Raw genomic sequence first — 16,913 nt, forward strand, 5'->3', positions numbered from 1 at the left:
TCTACTCATTTTTTAAACTTTCACGATGTTTTAAAATATTAATGATATTAAATCATATTACTCTAAGAATGACTTTGAGGCATATGAATTTCATTCACTTAAATATTCTTTCCTAATGGAGTATTTTACTTAAGTAAATTTTTATTCTTAGGCCCTGAGCGTAGAAGTGTGGAAATTGATAACAAAAACAAAACGATCACAGCGTATCATGAATCTGGTCATGCTATTATTGCATATTACACTAAAGATGCAATGCCTATCAACAAAGCTACAATCATGCCTCGAGGGCCAACACTTGGACACGTGAGTACCTTTAGTTTTTCTTTTCTTTTGGATAATGCTCCCTAGTACCTTATGAAGGAAATTACTGATGAAAACATTTCAAAAGAAAATTCAGCTACTTCCTAAGTATGTTGATATGTTCTTCTTTAACTTCCTCAACTGTCTTGAATTCAGACATATGTGTGAAGTTTATCTGCTAATAAAGGATATCTTTAATATTTCAGATAGTATATTTAAATTATGACATTTAATTCAGGAATGACAACAAAATATAATTCGTAAATGTGTAGTTGCTGTTTTCTCCCCAGAAGAAATTATGTATCATAATGACTGGTTCAGTTTTTCCAAGTTTTATCTCATTGAGCATACATTTCATTTTCATATCTTTCTAATTATAGACATTTTAAATATTTTTATTCAGTGAAGGACAGACAGCTGTATTGCACCATTAACTACTTATTTATAAAATGCACTTCTGCTTTCCTCATTTTATACATTTCTGGTTTGGTCATCAGTCACCATGACTGTCTCTATGAAATGTTGCTGACTTTTCAGCATCATGGTATTAAGTAAGAGAGACAAATGATAATTCAGGTTATTAATATGTATTTCAAAACTGTGTGTGAATTTTCTCTTTGCTTTTCAATTGTCTAGGTGTCCCTGTTGCCTGAGAATGATCGGTGGAATGAAACTAGAGCTCAGCTGCTTGCCCAGATGGATGTCAGCATGGGAGGAAGAGTGGCAGAGGAGCTTATATTTGGAAGTGACCATATTACAACAGGTTACTGTAAATAATGACTTTAGTTCAAATTGTGTTCATTCATTTAAAGATTTTTTGTTAACTTGAGTTATATGTATATTTTAAAATTTTAGGTGCTTCCAGTGATTTTGATAATGCAACCAAAATAGCAAAGCGCATGGTCACCAAATTTGGAATGAGTGAAAAGGTAATAGCTAATTTTAACCCTCCCTCATGTATCACATGATAATGTGAAGAGTGTAGTATCTCTTTCTGAGAGAGGGTTCTATTATAAATTGATAGATTTTCCTGTTTCATTCCAAATGGATTTGACAAAGCGTACTTTATAAATTAAATCTCATTTTCTGAGAAATGGCACACATTCTTTCTATTCCAGCTGCTCAGACAGTAACAGTTATTCATGAATTAACCAAATGATAATATAAATTATTTAGCTCTTTCTGTGAGCTTGCTTAATTTGCCCTTTCCACATACTCTATATATCTGCTTTATCACTGTGGCTCCATGAAGCAATTCCAGTATACTGTGACTGTGAATTTCTGGACTAGAATAGCTGCTAAAGTTTTCCAAGAAGGTACTCAGAACCATGCATGCTAAGTTGCTTCAGTCACGTCTGAGTCTGTGCAACCCTAGGGACTGTAGCTTACCAGGCTCCTCTGTCCATGGGATTCTCCGGGCAAGGATACTGGAGTGGATTACCATGCCCTCCTCCAGGGGATCTTCTCAACCCAGGATCGAACCCATGTCTCATATCTCCTGCATTGGCAGGCAGGTTCTTTACCACTAGTGCCAACCGGAAGCCCACTTAGAACCATACTTGGGTTTTAAAATTCTCTCTGTACATTTTAGTATTATAGTTTCCCTTGTGGCTCAGCTGGTAAAGAATCTGCATGCAATGCGGGAGACCTGGGTTAGATCCCTGGGTTGGGAGGATCCCCTGGAGAAGGGAAAGGCTACCCACTGCCGTATCCTGGTCTGGAGAATTCCATGGACTGTATAGTTCATGGGGTCCGCGAAGAGTTGGACACGACTGAGCGACTTTCACTTCACTTATTCTACTTTCAGAAGAAGAATGAATTTTTTTTTGCCCTCAAGGGCATTTTTGTATTGTAATTTTTCCTTGCTCCCGTGATACTTATTTTCTTATATATGGTATAGTCCTCCCTCTGTTACATACATTAGTTAGAGGTTTTTATGTTGAATTTCTTTCTTTTCATTGATTTTAGCTTGGAGTTATGACCTACAGTGATACAGGGAAACTGAGTCCAGAAACTCAATCTGCTATTGAACAGGAAATCAGAATCCTTTTGAGGGTAATAATCTTTTTTTTTTTTCTTTTAATGTTTGTTTATCTGTTTAGTCAAAATGTGCCTGAGTATTTGGGTGCATGCAAAATAGCTAAAGTTCCACAGTTCTTTAGAAATGTCGATATAGCTCATAAAGTTAATAGGGGCACCATTGCTACCGGAAGTACAGTAGGTACTCTTTCCACTAGATGGCAGGCTTACTTGGGTATTATGTGTTGTATTAGGCTCAAATGCAATCCCATGGACTGTAGTCTGCCAGTCTCCTCTGTCCATGGGATTCTCCAGGCATGAATAGTAGAGTGGGTTGCCATTCCTTTTTCCAGGGGATCTTCCCAACCCAGGGACTGAACCTGGTCTCCCGCATTGTAGGCAGATTTCTTATCATCTGAGCCACCAGGGAAGCCCCAGGTTCAAGTGTACATGAGCCTAAAAGTGTGAAACCTGATAGTTTTACATGTTATAAAGTAAGGGGTTCATTCCAAGGAAGTTTTTAAACTTTCTGCTAATCCTTGATTATTAGCTATAATATTCCATAATATATTTCTAATAATTTATATATTTAATGTGGTTATTTCATTTGGACATTATGGTTATGTTCACAATGTCTAGTAATTGTATTATATTTATATACCTGTGTTTCTTGGTTTTGGTAAATTCATTTTTATGTTTTCTATCCATTTTTATAAGGGCAAAAATGATTAGTTATTCAAATGTTGACATTTGCACAGGCAAATGTGATACTGTCAAAAATGAACTGTTATTATTGCCATTATTCATAAACTGATAAACTTAATTCAGACTCGCTTTGAAAGGAGAATTGAAGCATTTAAGTGATAAGTTCAAGGTGGGTTGCAAAAAAAATAAGTATGAAAGTCAAAGGTCACCTCTAGTGATAGACTGTTACAGTTTTGCAAAGTGAGTGTATTACCAAGTAAAAGAATGAAAATCTGTGTCTTTTCTGGCCATTCTAGATTGAGTAAATTGGTGAAATGTTAAGAGACAAAGTGAACAAACAAACTCCCTTTACTTTTAGCATGTATATTGAATAAAGAAATAGATTTCTGTGTTTATAGACCTTACTTAGAATGCAAATGAGTAGTGTATACTTTTACTTCTTCAGTAGCTTTTTGTGTAAGTGGACCTTGGTTATCTATAGGATAGATTAGGAGGTTAAAAATACAGCACTGGAAAGTATGAAAGTTATTGTCAGGGAACCAAGCTTTTAAATGCTTTTATGTTTTATAGATAGAAATCAGTAGATCTTATATATTTTTTTAGAGTATGTAAAGGGTTTTTTTTTTTTCCCATTTATGGTTTTGCTTCTCAAGTTTCTGCCTTTTACATATCTGCTTTGTATTTCAGGATTCTTATGAGCGAGCAAAACATATCTTGAAGACTCATGCGAAAGAGCACAAGAATCTGGCAGAAGCTTTGTTGACCTACGAGACTTTGGATGCCAAAGAGATTCAAATTGTTCTTGAGGGGAAGAAGTTGGAAGTGAGATGATAGCTCTTGAATTGGATGTATTGTTGGTTTTATTGCAAGACCATAAGTAGCATTGAAGTAGTCTTATTTTGCAACTCTTTCTCCCATTCTTGACCTGGTATCATTCAGAGGTGTGAAACACTTTGTCACTCTGTTGTCACATTCATCTAATTTTGATTATTCTCATGATGAACACCTATTGCAAATAGCAAGTTTATTAAAGAAAATAAAGAGCTATCAGGATTGAAAACAGCTTGTTTGAGAAGTGTTAATTGGTTATTAAGTTGAAAATCAGTAATGATTTTATGGTTGGTTACAGTGTTAGATGTGAATAGAAAGTGTGCCTTTAGCTCTTGGGAGGTATTTTTACTTAGCAAAGTAAAAATTCATGAAGGATTGTCTTTGTTTCTAGATAGTACCATTTATCTTTGATAAAGAAATGATGCTGTTTGGCTATTAGTACATCGTAGTTCTACGTTCATTAGTGGAAACTTCATTAAGATGCACTTAATTATGATCTAGATTGATCGTATATAAAGTGTTTTTTTAAAAAAATAAGAGTAGAGAATTATGAACCTATGGATACAATCAGAATTTGAATGATTATAACTTTTAAAAAATCCAGCTTGCATTTTCATGATTTTTTTTTAAAAAACATTACTATCACTCTGAAAATGAAGCTTATTTCAGAGCAACAGTATTTTGTTAAATAAACAAGTAACACACCTCAAATTCTGAATAATAACGTAATTATGCTTGGCAGTGAAACCAAAATAAAACCAAACACTCAGTCCCCTTCAGAGTGAACTTTTGAATTACTCTGTGTTAGAAATGGAAAGTTGTGTTTACTTTTCAGTCCGATTTTGTGAATATTAATGTGTTGTTACAGGATTTACAGATGACTTTAGCTCAGTAGAAAAATTATTTTAGAGCACATTGTATTGGTTTTACAACCAAATTATATTCTTGAAGTGATTTTATTAAAATTACCTATAGTTTTCTAGTAACTTTTAAATTGTTTATGGTCTTCATTGAGGTTGATGGAGGGAGCTTGCTGCATGATACTCTTGCCCTTTTGTTTGGGTAATTTAAAATTTTGATGTACTTTCAACCTTAGAGAAACATTATTAGAATAATACAAGGATCTCCCTTATACTCTTGATTCAGATTCACCAACTGATTTCATTTGCCTCAGTTTCTTCTGGCCCTTCCTCCCTTTCTCCTCTTCTCCCTGCCCCCTGTCTGTTTATACGAATGTGTATACATGTCTTTTTGTGGACACGTTTTCATTTCCATAGGTAGACTTCCAGAAATTGCTGCCTGAGGTGCTGAGTTTCTGTTTGACTTCATAAGAACTTGATGAACTGTTTTAGAAGTAACTATTTAAGTATATAATTTTGTGTTCCAGCTACCAGTGTATGAAATGTTCCAGTTTATCCATATCTTGTACGTTTCTTACAGTCTTATCTTTTGACGGTCATTTAGTGGGTACGAAGTAGAGTCTCATCGTAGATTTAATTTACGTTGCCCTTGGACTGGTGATTTTGAGTATCTTCTGGTAGACCTTTGGCCTTTTGTATGTCCTCTTTGGAGAAATGTCCATTCAGATCTTCCCTCCCTGCTTTGGTTTGTTGTCTTCTGTGTTGTAAGAGATCACATATTCTGAAGACAGGTCCTTTATCACATGAATCTTGTGTTTTTTTTCTTTCCTGGCTGTGTGACATGCCTTATGGGAACTTCCCCATAAGTTCCCCAATCAGGGATTGAACCCAGGCCCTTGGCAATGACAGCGCAGATTCCTACCCACTGGACCACCAGGGAATTCCCTCCCTCCTCTTCTGAGTTCTATCTTAGCAGTTGCTCTAGGGATGACAATATGAATTTATCACTCTTAATTAGAGCCTACTTCAAAATAATACAGATTTAATTCTGTAAAAATATAGTAACATTGTTCTGATATATCTCCTTTTTTTCTCTGTGCTGTGGTTGTCATGTTACATTTGTATGTCTTATAGCAACTTGACAGTACAGTGACATAACTACTGCTTTATATAATCTTAAATCCTCAGTCTTTATCTGGGGGAGTCTTTATTTGCCTTTTGTTTTTTTATGAATATTTTTGCTGGATATGGAGTACATGATTAATTGTTTGTTCTTTAAATACTTCGAACATGTCATCTTACAAACTCCTGACCTCCATTATTTTTGGTGAGAGGTCAGTGTCAATGATTATGTATGATTATGTTAATAGTAAATAGCTATTGCTGCTTTCAAGAAGTTCCCCTTAGCCTTGTCTTTTTAACAGTTTGATGGGTATTAAGTGTGTATCTCCTTGACGCTTTTCTACTTGGGATTTGTTGAGCTTCCTGGATCTTTGGATAAAATGTTTTTCATCAGATTTGAGAAGTCTGGGGCAATTATTTCTTCAAATATATTTACCCTTTCTCTTCTCCTTCTGGGATTCTTTTTCACATGTGTTGATGTACTTGATGTTGATGTGGTTTCTGAGGCTTTGTTCATTTTTTTCATTGCTTCTCTCTCTCCTTCAGATTGAATACTTTCTGTTGATTCTTCAGCTTTACTGATTCTTCTTTCAACTGAATTTTTCATTTTACATCTTATATTTTTCAGCTCTGAGTTTGTATTTGGTTCTTTGCTATATTTTGTATCTCTTTATTGAGATTCTTTATGCATTGCATCATTTTCATCATAGGTCTCATTAATTCTTTAAACATGACTTCCATTAGTTCTTTGAGCATGCTCATAATAGCTGCTTTTAAATCTTTGCTAACTCCAGCATCTGGAGATACTCAATTCCAGCTGAATACTTTTCTTCCTCACTAAGGGTACATTTTCTTCTTTCTTTGTAATCTTGTTGAATTTCAGATAATGTAGCAATTACTGATTCTGAAATTTTTCCCTAGAGGTTTGTTCTTATTTAGTAATTTGCCATCAGTAAATTTGTGAAATCTGTCTCCATGACAGTGTACAGCCACGAGTGTGTCTGCTCCTTTTTTTAAAAAATGTTAACTCTTGCTTCCTAACGGTTTCTGCTGTGACTGCATAGCTTAGTATTTAGCCAAAGGATTGGACAGAGGTTGTGTTCAAACCCCATCAGTCAGGCCTCCACTCTGCCAGTGGATCTGTGTGGGCTGGCAAGTACGTTCAGTGTTCAGCTCATTTGCAAGTCTTGTCTGGTCTTTGCTTTCTGGTGGGCTTTTTCCTCTCCCTTGTGCATGTGTGCAGGTTTGGGCAACTGTGAGTATGTGGATGGCCTCTGTTTCCGCTTTGCATGCCTGTAAACCCAGAGTATTTAGAAGTGCTTATAAAACGCAGATGGCTGTCTTCCCTCTCAGAACTTGCAGTGAAATCCCTCGCTACTCCGTTGTTTGCCCCACATGGGACTATAATCTCAGCGAACCCTGTTTGCTGACAACTTGAGCTCACCGTTTTATAGTGCGTCAAGTCAGGTGAGTCCTTTCTGGCAGTGGCAGCAGACCTTGTTCCCAGGATCTGCCATCACGCTGGTTGAACCACTGCCCGCAAAGGTCCAGGATGCGGCAGCACAGGAAGCCCACAGGCTCACAGGTTCTTCCCTGAACTGGTTGTCAGGAGTAAGCACTTCTTAGTTTGTTGTAGATATTCAGTTCATTTCCAGAGTGCTGAGATGGCTATTTTATTCAACAGTTTGTCCAGATTTATAGCTGCTTTTTTGAAATGATTCATCAGTCTCCTCCCCTCATCATGCTGAACATGAATTTTCCAACTTATTCTGAATCACATTCCACCCAAATTAACTTCATAAGGATAGATTTCAAGAGGACTCAAACTTTTCAAAGCTATCTGTTCAAAGCTACCACAGTGCCAGAGTTTTACAAGTAACCTATACCTACTTTTGATAATTGATATGTGTTTTATTTTTAGATATTCTTTGTATTTGTTCATACTCATTTCAAAAGTAAATACTGAGTTATTTCAATCTGCCTAGTTATAAACATTTTTTAATGTAAGTATGTAATATTTTAATAAAATGTGTTGGAATGTAGACTTGATCTTTGGATTGAAAGAAACAACACTTAGTCATGGACATAAACTTTGGAGAGTTGATACGTTTGAACTGAGGTTTTTATTTCTATGCAAATTCTCCCTTGCCCCCTATTCTGTCACACTGATCCCTGTTCTTATAGGCAAGAATGTAATTCCCCTATACCCCCTCCTGTCTTTTAAAATAGAAACTTAATTTAGTTCTGTGTCAGTGCTTCATACAAGAATATAATGGGTGGCTAATCTGTTATGAGTTTGAGAATGCATTTCATGAAAAAAGGTTACAGAGCTGTCAAAGAGGGAGGGCTACAGAGAGAGAGAGGATGTAAAACCTAGTTTGGGGAGCTTGTTAGGAATCTAATTTTCTGCAGTTCTGGAAGCAGGTGTGTAACATGCCCAGGGAACCTGGAATCTAAAACTTGTAACTCTGGCTCAGGACGGGAGAAGAACTGCTAATGTATTGAGACTATTCTGCATTTTCTGCATTTGCTTTCACAAATTCCTTTTGAATGCTTACGGAGGACCAAATGTTGGTCTAGCGAGAAAGTGAGCCATATTGGGGGATCCATGTTAGATACTATACAAAAGGGCACTTAGAGGTGTGGACGGGCCCCAGAAAAGGATAATCTGAAATGGTGCTCTGGATTCCTTAAGAGCGAAGAAGAAAAGTCAACAGAGTGGATTACATACATTTAGGTCAATGGAGTTACAGGTGAGAAAGCTGTGGGCACAGAAATACCACTGAGAGTAATAGCTTAAAATAACTGCCAGATCCAGACTGCTCAAAACCATCTCACATAACTCTGCTACTCCCTGCAGTTTTGATCCTGGCGGGTCGGAAACCATAAACTGCCATCTAAAGGAGGAAGAATGGAATTAGGCAGGAAAGCTAAAGAGGACCATGCCTGCCTTCCACCCCTACTGCACGTGGGCATCCTGTAGTGTGGCTGAGCTGGTTAACCTTGACTTGGTGTTTTTATAGTTAGAGATTGGACATTCTTTTTAAGTACTTTGTGAGTGAAAGCAATTCTGGACTTCTTCTTATTTGAGAGTAAGGTTTTTCAACCTGGGTTGAGGAAAGAACCTCTGAAAATTTCAAAGGGTAGTAGGAGATGGTGTTGCCTTCTAATTATATTCCATGAGTCAAAAATAGTGATTACATACATTAACAGATTTTTGTTTGAAAACTCTTGGGTCATACAATTCATAAGATTTTTCAGGATCGGTAGATTCCATCATAATCATGTATGGGATACATGTGTGAAAAACTAACAAAGCTTCTGCTGTCTTTGTACTTTCTAAGTTTTTGTTGAAGTATAGTTAATTTACAATGTAAAATAATTTACAAAGTATAGTTAATTTATAATGTATTAGTTTCAAGTATACAGCAAAGTGATTCAGTTATATATATATATCTATATTCTTTTTCAGCTTCTTTTCCATTATAAGTTAATACAAGATACAGTATAATTCCCTGTGCTATACAGTAAGTCCTTATTTATTTTATATATAATAGTAGAAGATAAAATATGCAAGGTAGGATCGAGTGCCAGGTTAACAGTATCTTGTACATAGAAGGATCTGTTAAGTGGATAAAATGATAACTTCAAGACCTGTAGCATATGAAATTCCTTAAGGTATTATGGGTTGATTCACACGAGGTATTTCATCTTTGATCAACCAGTTTCCTCCTTTCACATGTTAAAGACCAGTTGTTAGTAAACTTGAGATGTTAGTAATGTCTGTATAGCTCTCCTAGAAATTCTGAACTAGGTGATGAAAGACGCAGAGGTTAGAGAAGATGGAGGAAGAAGACAAAATAGGATTGAAGAAGATGGTTGCTAAAGGATTTCAGGAAGAACAAGAGAGACTCTTTTTATATTATTAGGAAATGCATCATTGTTCAAAAAGAAACCTAAATCCACTATAATAAAAAATACGAAATAACTGAATGATTGTTAAGAAATTTGTGAGTCAAACTTTGCAAAGCCTGGTGCAGTGTCCCTGGTGGGGAGAAAGCATAGCACCTGCCAGGTAGAAGCATGTTGTCAGTGTTAACAATGCGAGGCCAAAAGGTTCACAATTTTTAATTTTTAACTTTGGTGAAAGATAGTGTTTACTGTTACAGCACAAAGAAAACTAACTTAAAAATTTAGCAAAACTTTGGCCTTCCCTGGTGGCTCAGATGGTAAAGAATTTGCCTGCAATGCAGGAGACCTGGGTTCGATCCCTGGGTTGGGAAGATCCCCTGGAGAAGGGAAAGGTCACACCCACTCCAGGATTTTTGCCTGGAGAATTCCATGGACAGAGCAGCCTGGTAAGCTACAGTCCATGGAGTTGCAACAACTGAGCGACGAACACTCACTTTCAATGTGATTTTTTTTTTTCCTGTTTGGGAAGTTGACAGATGGGCAAGTGCTTACCTGTGCTGTGGTTTGGTTCCACTTTCTGTATACTTTTTCATCCTTGTTAGATTTTAATATTCTTAAGTTCATGCTGCTTCTTGGTGTCATAAAATCTCAAATCCTCATACATAATTTGAAGAAACAGTTGTTGGAGGAATACATAGAAAATTATCTCCTTTGGTTAGGTTTTATTTTAAAAAATAGACCTTTTTAAAATAAACCTTTTTTAAGAAAAGTGATCTGTTACTATGCTTCTCAGTATCCTAAATCACAAAGTTCATTTATCCACCAAAGCTGTTGGTCACTGTTAGAACTGATTATACTGTTAACATTATATTTTGTAAATATATATTTTATAAAAATTTGTGATGCCAAGGTGATAGTTTAGCTTTGTGCTTAATTTGGGGGTATTTCTTTAAATGGATAATGCTGATTTGTTTTTTAAAAGTGGGTTAACATAAATTCTCACATAAATTTTTACCAGGACTTTCAAACTATATCCTATTTCTTATGCACCTAGTACCATCAGTATGAAGTCATCCACTTAATGGGTAAATTTGGTGAGCTGTAAGGCAGTGAGAATATCAAGATCCCAGTGGATTAAATTATCACAGAACTGAAGAGCAAATGTCTTGAGGCAAGATGATGAAATTGAACTGCTATCCATGTCAAGTAAGAGTAGAAAATTTCTGGTACCCGAACTAAAAAGCCTCTTGATGAAAGTGAAAGAGGAGAGTGAAAAAGTTGGCTTAAAGCTCAACATTCAGAAAACGAAGATCATGGCATCCAGTCCCATCACTTCATGGGAAATAGATGGGGAAACAGTGGAAACAGTGTCAGACTTTATTTTTGGGGGCTGCAAAATCACTGCAGATGGTGACTGCAGCCATGAAATTAAAAGACGCTTACTCCTTGGAAGGAAAGTTATGAACAACCTAGAGAGCATATTCAAAAGCAGAGACATTACTTTGCCAACAAAGGTCCGTCTAGTCAAGGCTATGGTTTTTCCTGTGGTCATGTATGGATGTGAAAGTTGGACTGTGAAGAAGGCTGAGCGCCAAAGAATTGATGCTTTTGAACTGTGGTATTGGAGAAGACTCTTGAGAGTCCCTTGGACTGCAAGGAGATCCAACCAGTCCATTCTGAAGGAGATCAGCCTTGGGATTTCTTTGGAAGGAATGATGCTCAAGCTGAAACTCCAGTACTTTGGCCACCTCATGCGAAGAGCTGACTCATTGGAAAAGACTCTGATGCTGGGAGGGATTGGGGGCAGGAGGAGAAGGGGACGACAGAGGATGAGATGGCTGGATGGCATCACCAACTCGATGGACGTGAGTCTGAGTGACCTCCGGGAGTTGTTGATGGACAGGGAGGCCTGGCGTGCTGCGATTCATGGGGTCGCCAAGAGTCGGACACGACTGAGCGACTGATCTGATCTGATCTGATGGTTAATTTGTGAACCGATGGTATCCTTTGATCATAAAAAAAAAAAAAAACAAGTAGTTCCTTAATTGTAAGCTAAGAATGTTTCATTAGTTATGTCTTTTCATTCCTTTTCTATATTTGGATTTATACTGAATTTTTTGGTCTCAAGTTTTATGTGGCCAAATGTACTGATATTTTCTAATTTCCATTTTTTTGGAAAGATCTAAACATCATACCACTCATCCATATTTTCTTCTAAAATATTTAATGGTTTTTATTAAAAAGACTAAACATGTACTAACCTGGAGTTTATTTTGGTGATACCTTGAGATGTGTAGTTACTTCTTATCAATAATTGATTTTTCCCAAACCATTTATTAATAATCCATATCATTTCTCATTGATTTGTGTAGTTTTTGTTATATTAATAAGTTCTCAACTCTATATTGTTTTCCAGTAATGTGCTTATTCACCATCAGGGTATTATTTGAATCTTAGATAGGCTTAGTAGGAGTCTTAGTTGTGGGTATTCTAGGCAACAGCTTTCTAGAGGGCATCTGTTTCCATAGAAATTGGGAATGGGAAATCTTAGGTTTCCATTGCTTGGGGATCCAGACAGCATTTGACCAAGGAGATAGAGAAGTTTAGAGATGACCTAATGACTCCTTGAGTATCTTGGTCCATACAAAAACACTAGAGTAAACCAAATCTTGACAACCTACCTGAAGTCCTGGTGTGTAGTTCTGATCTCCTTGCAGCTTGGTAGTGGCTTTGACCCTCATTCCAGGCTGCTTCAGGAAGTGTCAGGAGTCTTTTTCAGATACCACTATAGTTTTTACTGGTCTCATAGGTCACCCTGGAGAATACTGTGAAGGCAGAAGACAAAAGATAATTTTTTGGTTGGGCTATTGTAGGAAGCAAATGCTTGGTGATCAAGAATTGATACCAGTCACATACACCAAAACCATTTGGTGTGGCTAAGCTGGATAGCCCTGAGAAATATTTTTTTGTTTTCATTTTTGTTCATTGCTCTTTAATCAGTGAAAACACTATTCTGGAACATCACTTCAACAGGGACCCAGCCTCTTTTCAGAGTTCTTTGGTGCATTCCAGCAGCAATTTCTGCTGAAGGTTTGAACACTTGGCTTCTGAGTCACTAATCCCAAAAACTTGTTGTCAATTCATTCAGTCTACAAAGAACAAAATGGCATTAAATGGCCTCTGAAGAATAAGTACGTAAATTAATTTGTTTTGCTGTAAAATAAGGCTGCCATATATTCAGATTTTGCTGGTGCATCTTGTGCAATGGAGGTATCTGTTCCTTTTGAATTTGGTTAATCAAAAGTTTTAAAGTCATTAAGTTCAAATCATTAATAAATGGAACAGGAACTTGGTGAGTTTTGGGTTAGCCTGTTTTCTATTAACTTGTGAGCCTGCTTCTGCTTCACCCACAATACTGGGTTTAGTCCAATTGTAACTACTGGATCAATAACTACATTAAAAGAAGTTTCGGTATATTCACCTGTTTATGGCAGTATGCATTCAACCTGTTTTGCTTTATTTCTAAGAAATGGAATAAAGATGGAAACACACAAGTTGCAGACAGATGGAAACGAGAAAAGATTTAAAGTTTGGGAAATGTTAAAGAGGATGGAACAAGTATAGAGCATAAGATGCCTCATAAAAATGGAGTTGATAATATTCTGCAAGGCCATTATGATGATTACACACACTTCGGAGTGGGAAATAGATGTGGGTGAATAAAGCAAATGAACAAAGAGATTATTAAGAGGAAACAAAAAAGATGTCCCTAGAGTCAGACACAGCTGAGCACGTACACACACAAATTAGCAAATTACTGAAAAATCTGGCTAATAGGATTTTAGTGAAATTTAGCTATATTAAGTTTTTTAATTTGTTGCAATGGTCTTACACTTCAGTTTTTTAAAAAGCCCATCGTGTTTGCATTTGCTTGATTTTTTACAATCTTGCATATTATCAGTATTACATCTTTCTGGTGAAATCTATACCAACAGTTTGTGCCTTCCTTAAGTACCACCAGAAACTCAACTCTTCCTATGACAAGAGTATAATTTTAAAAGTTCTTGATTCTGGTTGTCAAAAGAATACCCAGATATCAAAACAGTAATCATTCATAAATTATAATGAAAAATCAAGTACCATCACAGTAAAAATTTTAAAAAGCCCAGATATAAATACATCAAGAAAGGGTATAGGATTTACATTAAAAAAAAAAAAAAAGCTTCCAAAGGTTAATGAAGGACATAAAATAGGACAGAGACATAACAACTACCTGGATACACTGATACAAGTGATTGTCAAGTTAAAATTATTTCTCTTAACCTAATTAATGCAAATTTCACTGAGAATTCTCTTTAACTGGCATGGTGATTAAACAGTCATCTCAATGGCAAGCCACTCCAGTACTCTTGCCTAGAAAATCCCATGGATGGAAGAGCCTGGTAGGCTGCAGTCCATGGGGTCGCTACTAGTCGGATGCGACTGAGCGACTTCATTTTCACTTTTCACTTTCACACAATGGAGAAGGCAACGGCAACCCACTCCAGTGTTCTTGCCTGGAGAATCCCAGGGACGGCAGAGCCTGGTGGGCTGCCATCTATGGGGTCGCACAGAGTTGGACAGGACTGAAGCGACTTAGCAGCAAATAATGTAGAAATAAATATTGCAAAGAGAATGCTGGAAAGGACAAATAAGGGGAGGAACTTTGGACCTATAAAGGATATTAAAATATATTTTATATACTACCTACGCTGGAAGCAGCAGACCATTCAATGGAACAGAATGGAAAACCCAGAAACAGAACATCAGAGTTAAAAAGTGGTATTTTAAACTAGATGAGAAAAGATGGATTATTTCGGACACGTGAATGATAATTTTTTTTTTTAAGTTATCAAATGTTACACTATGCTCCAAAATAAATCATGGGTTTGTTAGCTAGTTAGAATAGGGAAAAGGAGTCCAAAATGGCGGTGGCTAGAAAACAATGGAGAAGCCCGCGAAAATAGAACAGAGGAAGGTCAAAGGAAGGTCCCAGGACTTGGGGGAGGACTTCAGGTAGAACAGCACTCCTGACAAGGCCAATTTGCATAGAGCAGGCCTAGGGGGAAGAAAAAAACATAAAAAGCGGAGGCAAACGGCCGAGAGCTGTGACACTCCGAGGGGGTTTAATGTCTGTCACTCCAAATCTTTGTTGTGTCGAGACAAAGAACCGAGGAGCATACACTCGCCTGACAGGTTGATTAAAGATTTGGGGACGATAAAAGCAAAAAATTAAAATGAAGAAAATGTGTAGATGGAGGCTCAGAGGGATGCAGAAACGCGGTTTCGTTTCATCTGGAGAACCTGAGTTCAGTTCAGTTCAGTCGCCCAGTCGTGTCCGACTCTGCGACCCCATGAATCGCAGCCCGCCAGGCCTCCCTGTCCATTACCAACTCCCAGAGTTCACTCAGACTAACGTCCATCGAATCAGTGATGCCATCCAGCCATCTCATCCTCTGTCGTCCCCTTCTCGTCCTGCCCCCAATCCCTCCCAGCATCAGAGTCTTTTCCAATGAGTCAACTCTGCCTGAGGTGGCCAAAGTACTGGAGTTTCAGCTTTAGCATCATTCCTTCCAAAGAAATCCCAGGGCCGATCTCCTTCAGAATGGACTGGTTGGATCTCCTTGCAGTCAAAGGGACTCTCAAGAGTCTTCTCCAACACCACAGTTCAAAAGCATCAATTCTTTGGCGCTCAGCTTTCTTCACAGTCCAACTCTCACATCCATACATGACCACAGGAAAAGCCATAGCCTTGACTAGACGGACCTTTGTTGGCAAAGTAATGTCTCTGCTTTTGAATATGCTCTCTAGGTTGGTCATAACTTTCCTTCCAAGGAGTAAGCGTCTTTTAATTTCATGGCTGCAGTCACCATCTGCAGTGATTTCTGCAGCCCAGAAAAATAAAGTCTGACACTGTTTCCACTGTTTCCCCATCTATTTCCCATGAATCTGGGAGTTGGTTTCCCCTAAATTTGCACTTGATAATACCTGTTACCACAATTTCTGGAACTATGAAAATCAGTCTTCTGTAGTTACACTTGCTAAATTTCGCTGGTACAAGAGAGATGTGGAAAGGAATAAATAAGCTTAGGGGTAAGTAGATTTAGAGTTGTTGTTTTTTAGAAGAGCCCTAAAAAAGCTCTGGGGGACAGGCTTTCAGCATCCTGAAGCTCCTCGTCTCTCCAGCAAAGACGCCTTTCTCACCTGCTCTATTTTTTGTTAAGCATCCGGAAACGCTTAGCCATGTGGCACAGTTGATTGAAATGTGCCTAGCACCGCCCACAGTCAATCTCAGATTTGCGCCTCCGGGCCTAGCACATGCGCACTGGCAGTATGGCCCGACGAGTCCGCGCTTACACTCGGGAACGCCCGCTTCCGAGGCGCGCAGGCGCACTGTGTTTAGCAGCGTCGCTTAGCTACGACTCTTCTGGACTGAAAGATTGGAAACCGCGGAGCTTCCCAACTGGGATATTGTGGGGGAACTGCTTAGGCTTATCTGTACCATTAGTATTGGGTTTCGGGGACAGTGAAGAGCCGAGGGAGAGGTGAGGTGTGTTTGAAGCCCGTGGGCTCTGTGATGAAGAAGATTTTTGGCTTCGGGAGTAAGAAGGGCGAATCGCCCTTAGGCTCCTCCATCAGTCCGGGGAGAGACGGCGGTCATAGAATCAACCTCCAGCCCGGGTATCGCATCCGAGACAAGGACCTCGGAAAGATCCACAAAGCTGCCATTGTAGGGAACGTAGCCAAAGTGCAGCAGATTCTGTTGCTGGGGAAGAATGGCTTGAACGACAGGGACAAGATGAACAGGTAAGCGGGGTGGAAGGGCCTGGCAGAGGTCCCTCCTGTGTGTTTCCTCTCCAAGGCTCCTGGACACCTTCCTGGGATCCAGCGCCCTGCAGACTTTATAGGCAGCAAAAAGGCTTAGCTCATTTAGGACCCACTTATAATTTCCCTTATAGAGAGAGCACTTTACTGATAAGTTTTGAAGTCATTTAACTGAATGTCGGTAATCGGAGTAATGAAATGAAACATAAATAGTATCTTTTTTTCCCCTTCATCTTTCTTTTTATTTGTTAGTATGCATGGGTTAGCATGATGTACTCATGAGTAAGAGCTCTTAAGTTA

General features: G+C 38.0%; 2 protein-coding genes across 2 annotated transcripts in view; both read left to right on the forward strand.

Annotated features, from left to right (window-relative positions):
* YME1L1 (YME1 like 1 ATPase) overlaps positions 1-7,813 on the forward strand; it is a 33,161-nt gene extending 25,348 nt beyond the window's left edge. The window contains exons 15-19 of the mRNA XM_027560105.1: positions 152-303; positions 937-1,063; positions 1,156-1,229; positions 2,269-2,355; positions 3,712-7,813. Of these exons, the coding sequence (XP_027415906.1) occupies positions 152-303; positions 937-1,063; positions 1,156-1,229; positions 2,269-2,355; positions 3,712-3,855 (584 nt within the window). The 3' untranslated portion in view covers positions 3,856-7,813. The remainder of the gene's footprint in view (positions 1-151; positions 304-936; positions 1,064-1,155; positions 1,230-2,268; positions 2,356-3,711) is intronic.
* Positions 7,814-16,173: 8,360 nt separating this feature from the next.
* LOC113903636 (ankyrin repeat domain-containing protein 26-like) overlaps positions 16,174-16,913 on the forward strand; it is a 67,032-nt gene continuing 66,292 nt past the window's right edge. The window contains exon 1 of the mRNA XM_027560107.1: positions 16,174-16,595. Within this exon, the coding sequence (XP_027415908.1) occupies positions 16,366-16,595 (230 nt within the window). The 5' untranslated portion in view covers positions 16,174-16,365. The remainder of the gene's footprint in view (positions 16,596-16,913) is intronic.

The sequence above is a fragment of the Bos indicus x Bos taurus genome, chromosome 13, assembly GCF_003369695.1.
Source record: "Bos indicus x Bos taurus breed Angus x Brahman F1 hybrid chromosome 13, Bos_hybrid_MaternalHap_v2.0, whole genome shotgun sequence".
In the NCBI taxonomy this organism is placed as follows: domain Eukaryota; kingdom Metazoa; phylum Chordata; class Mammalia; order Artiodactyla; family Bovidae; genus Bos; species Bos indicus x Bos taurus.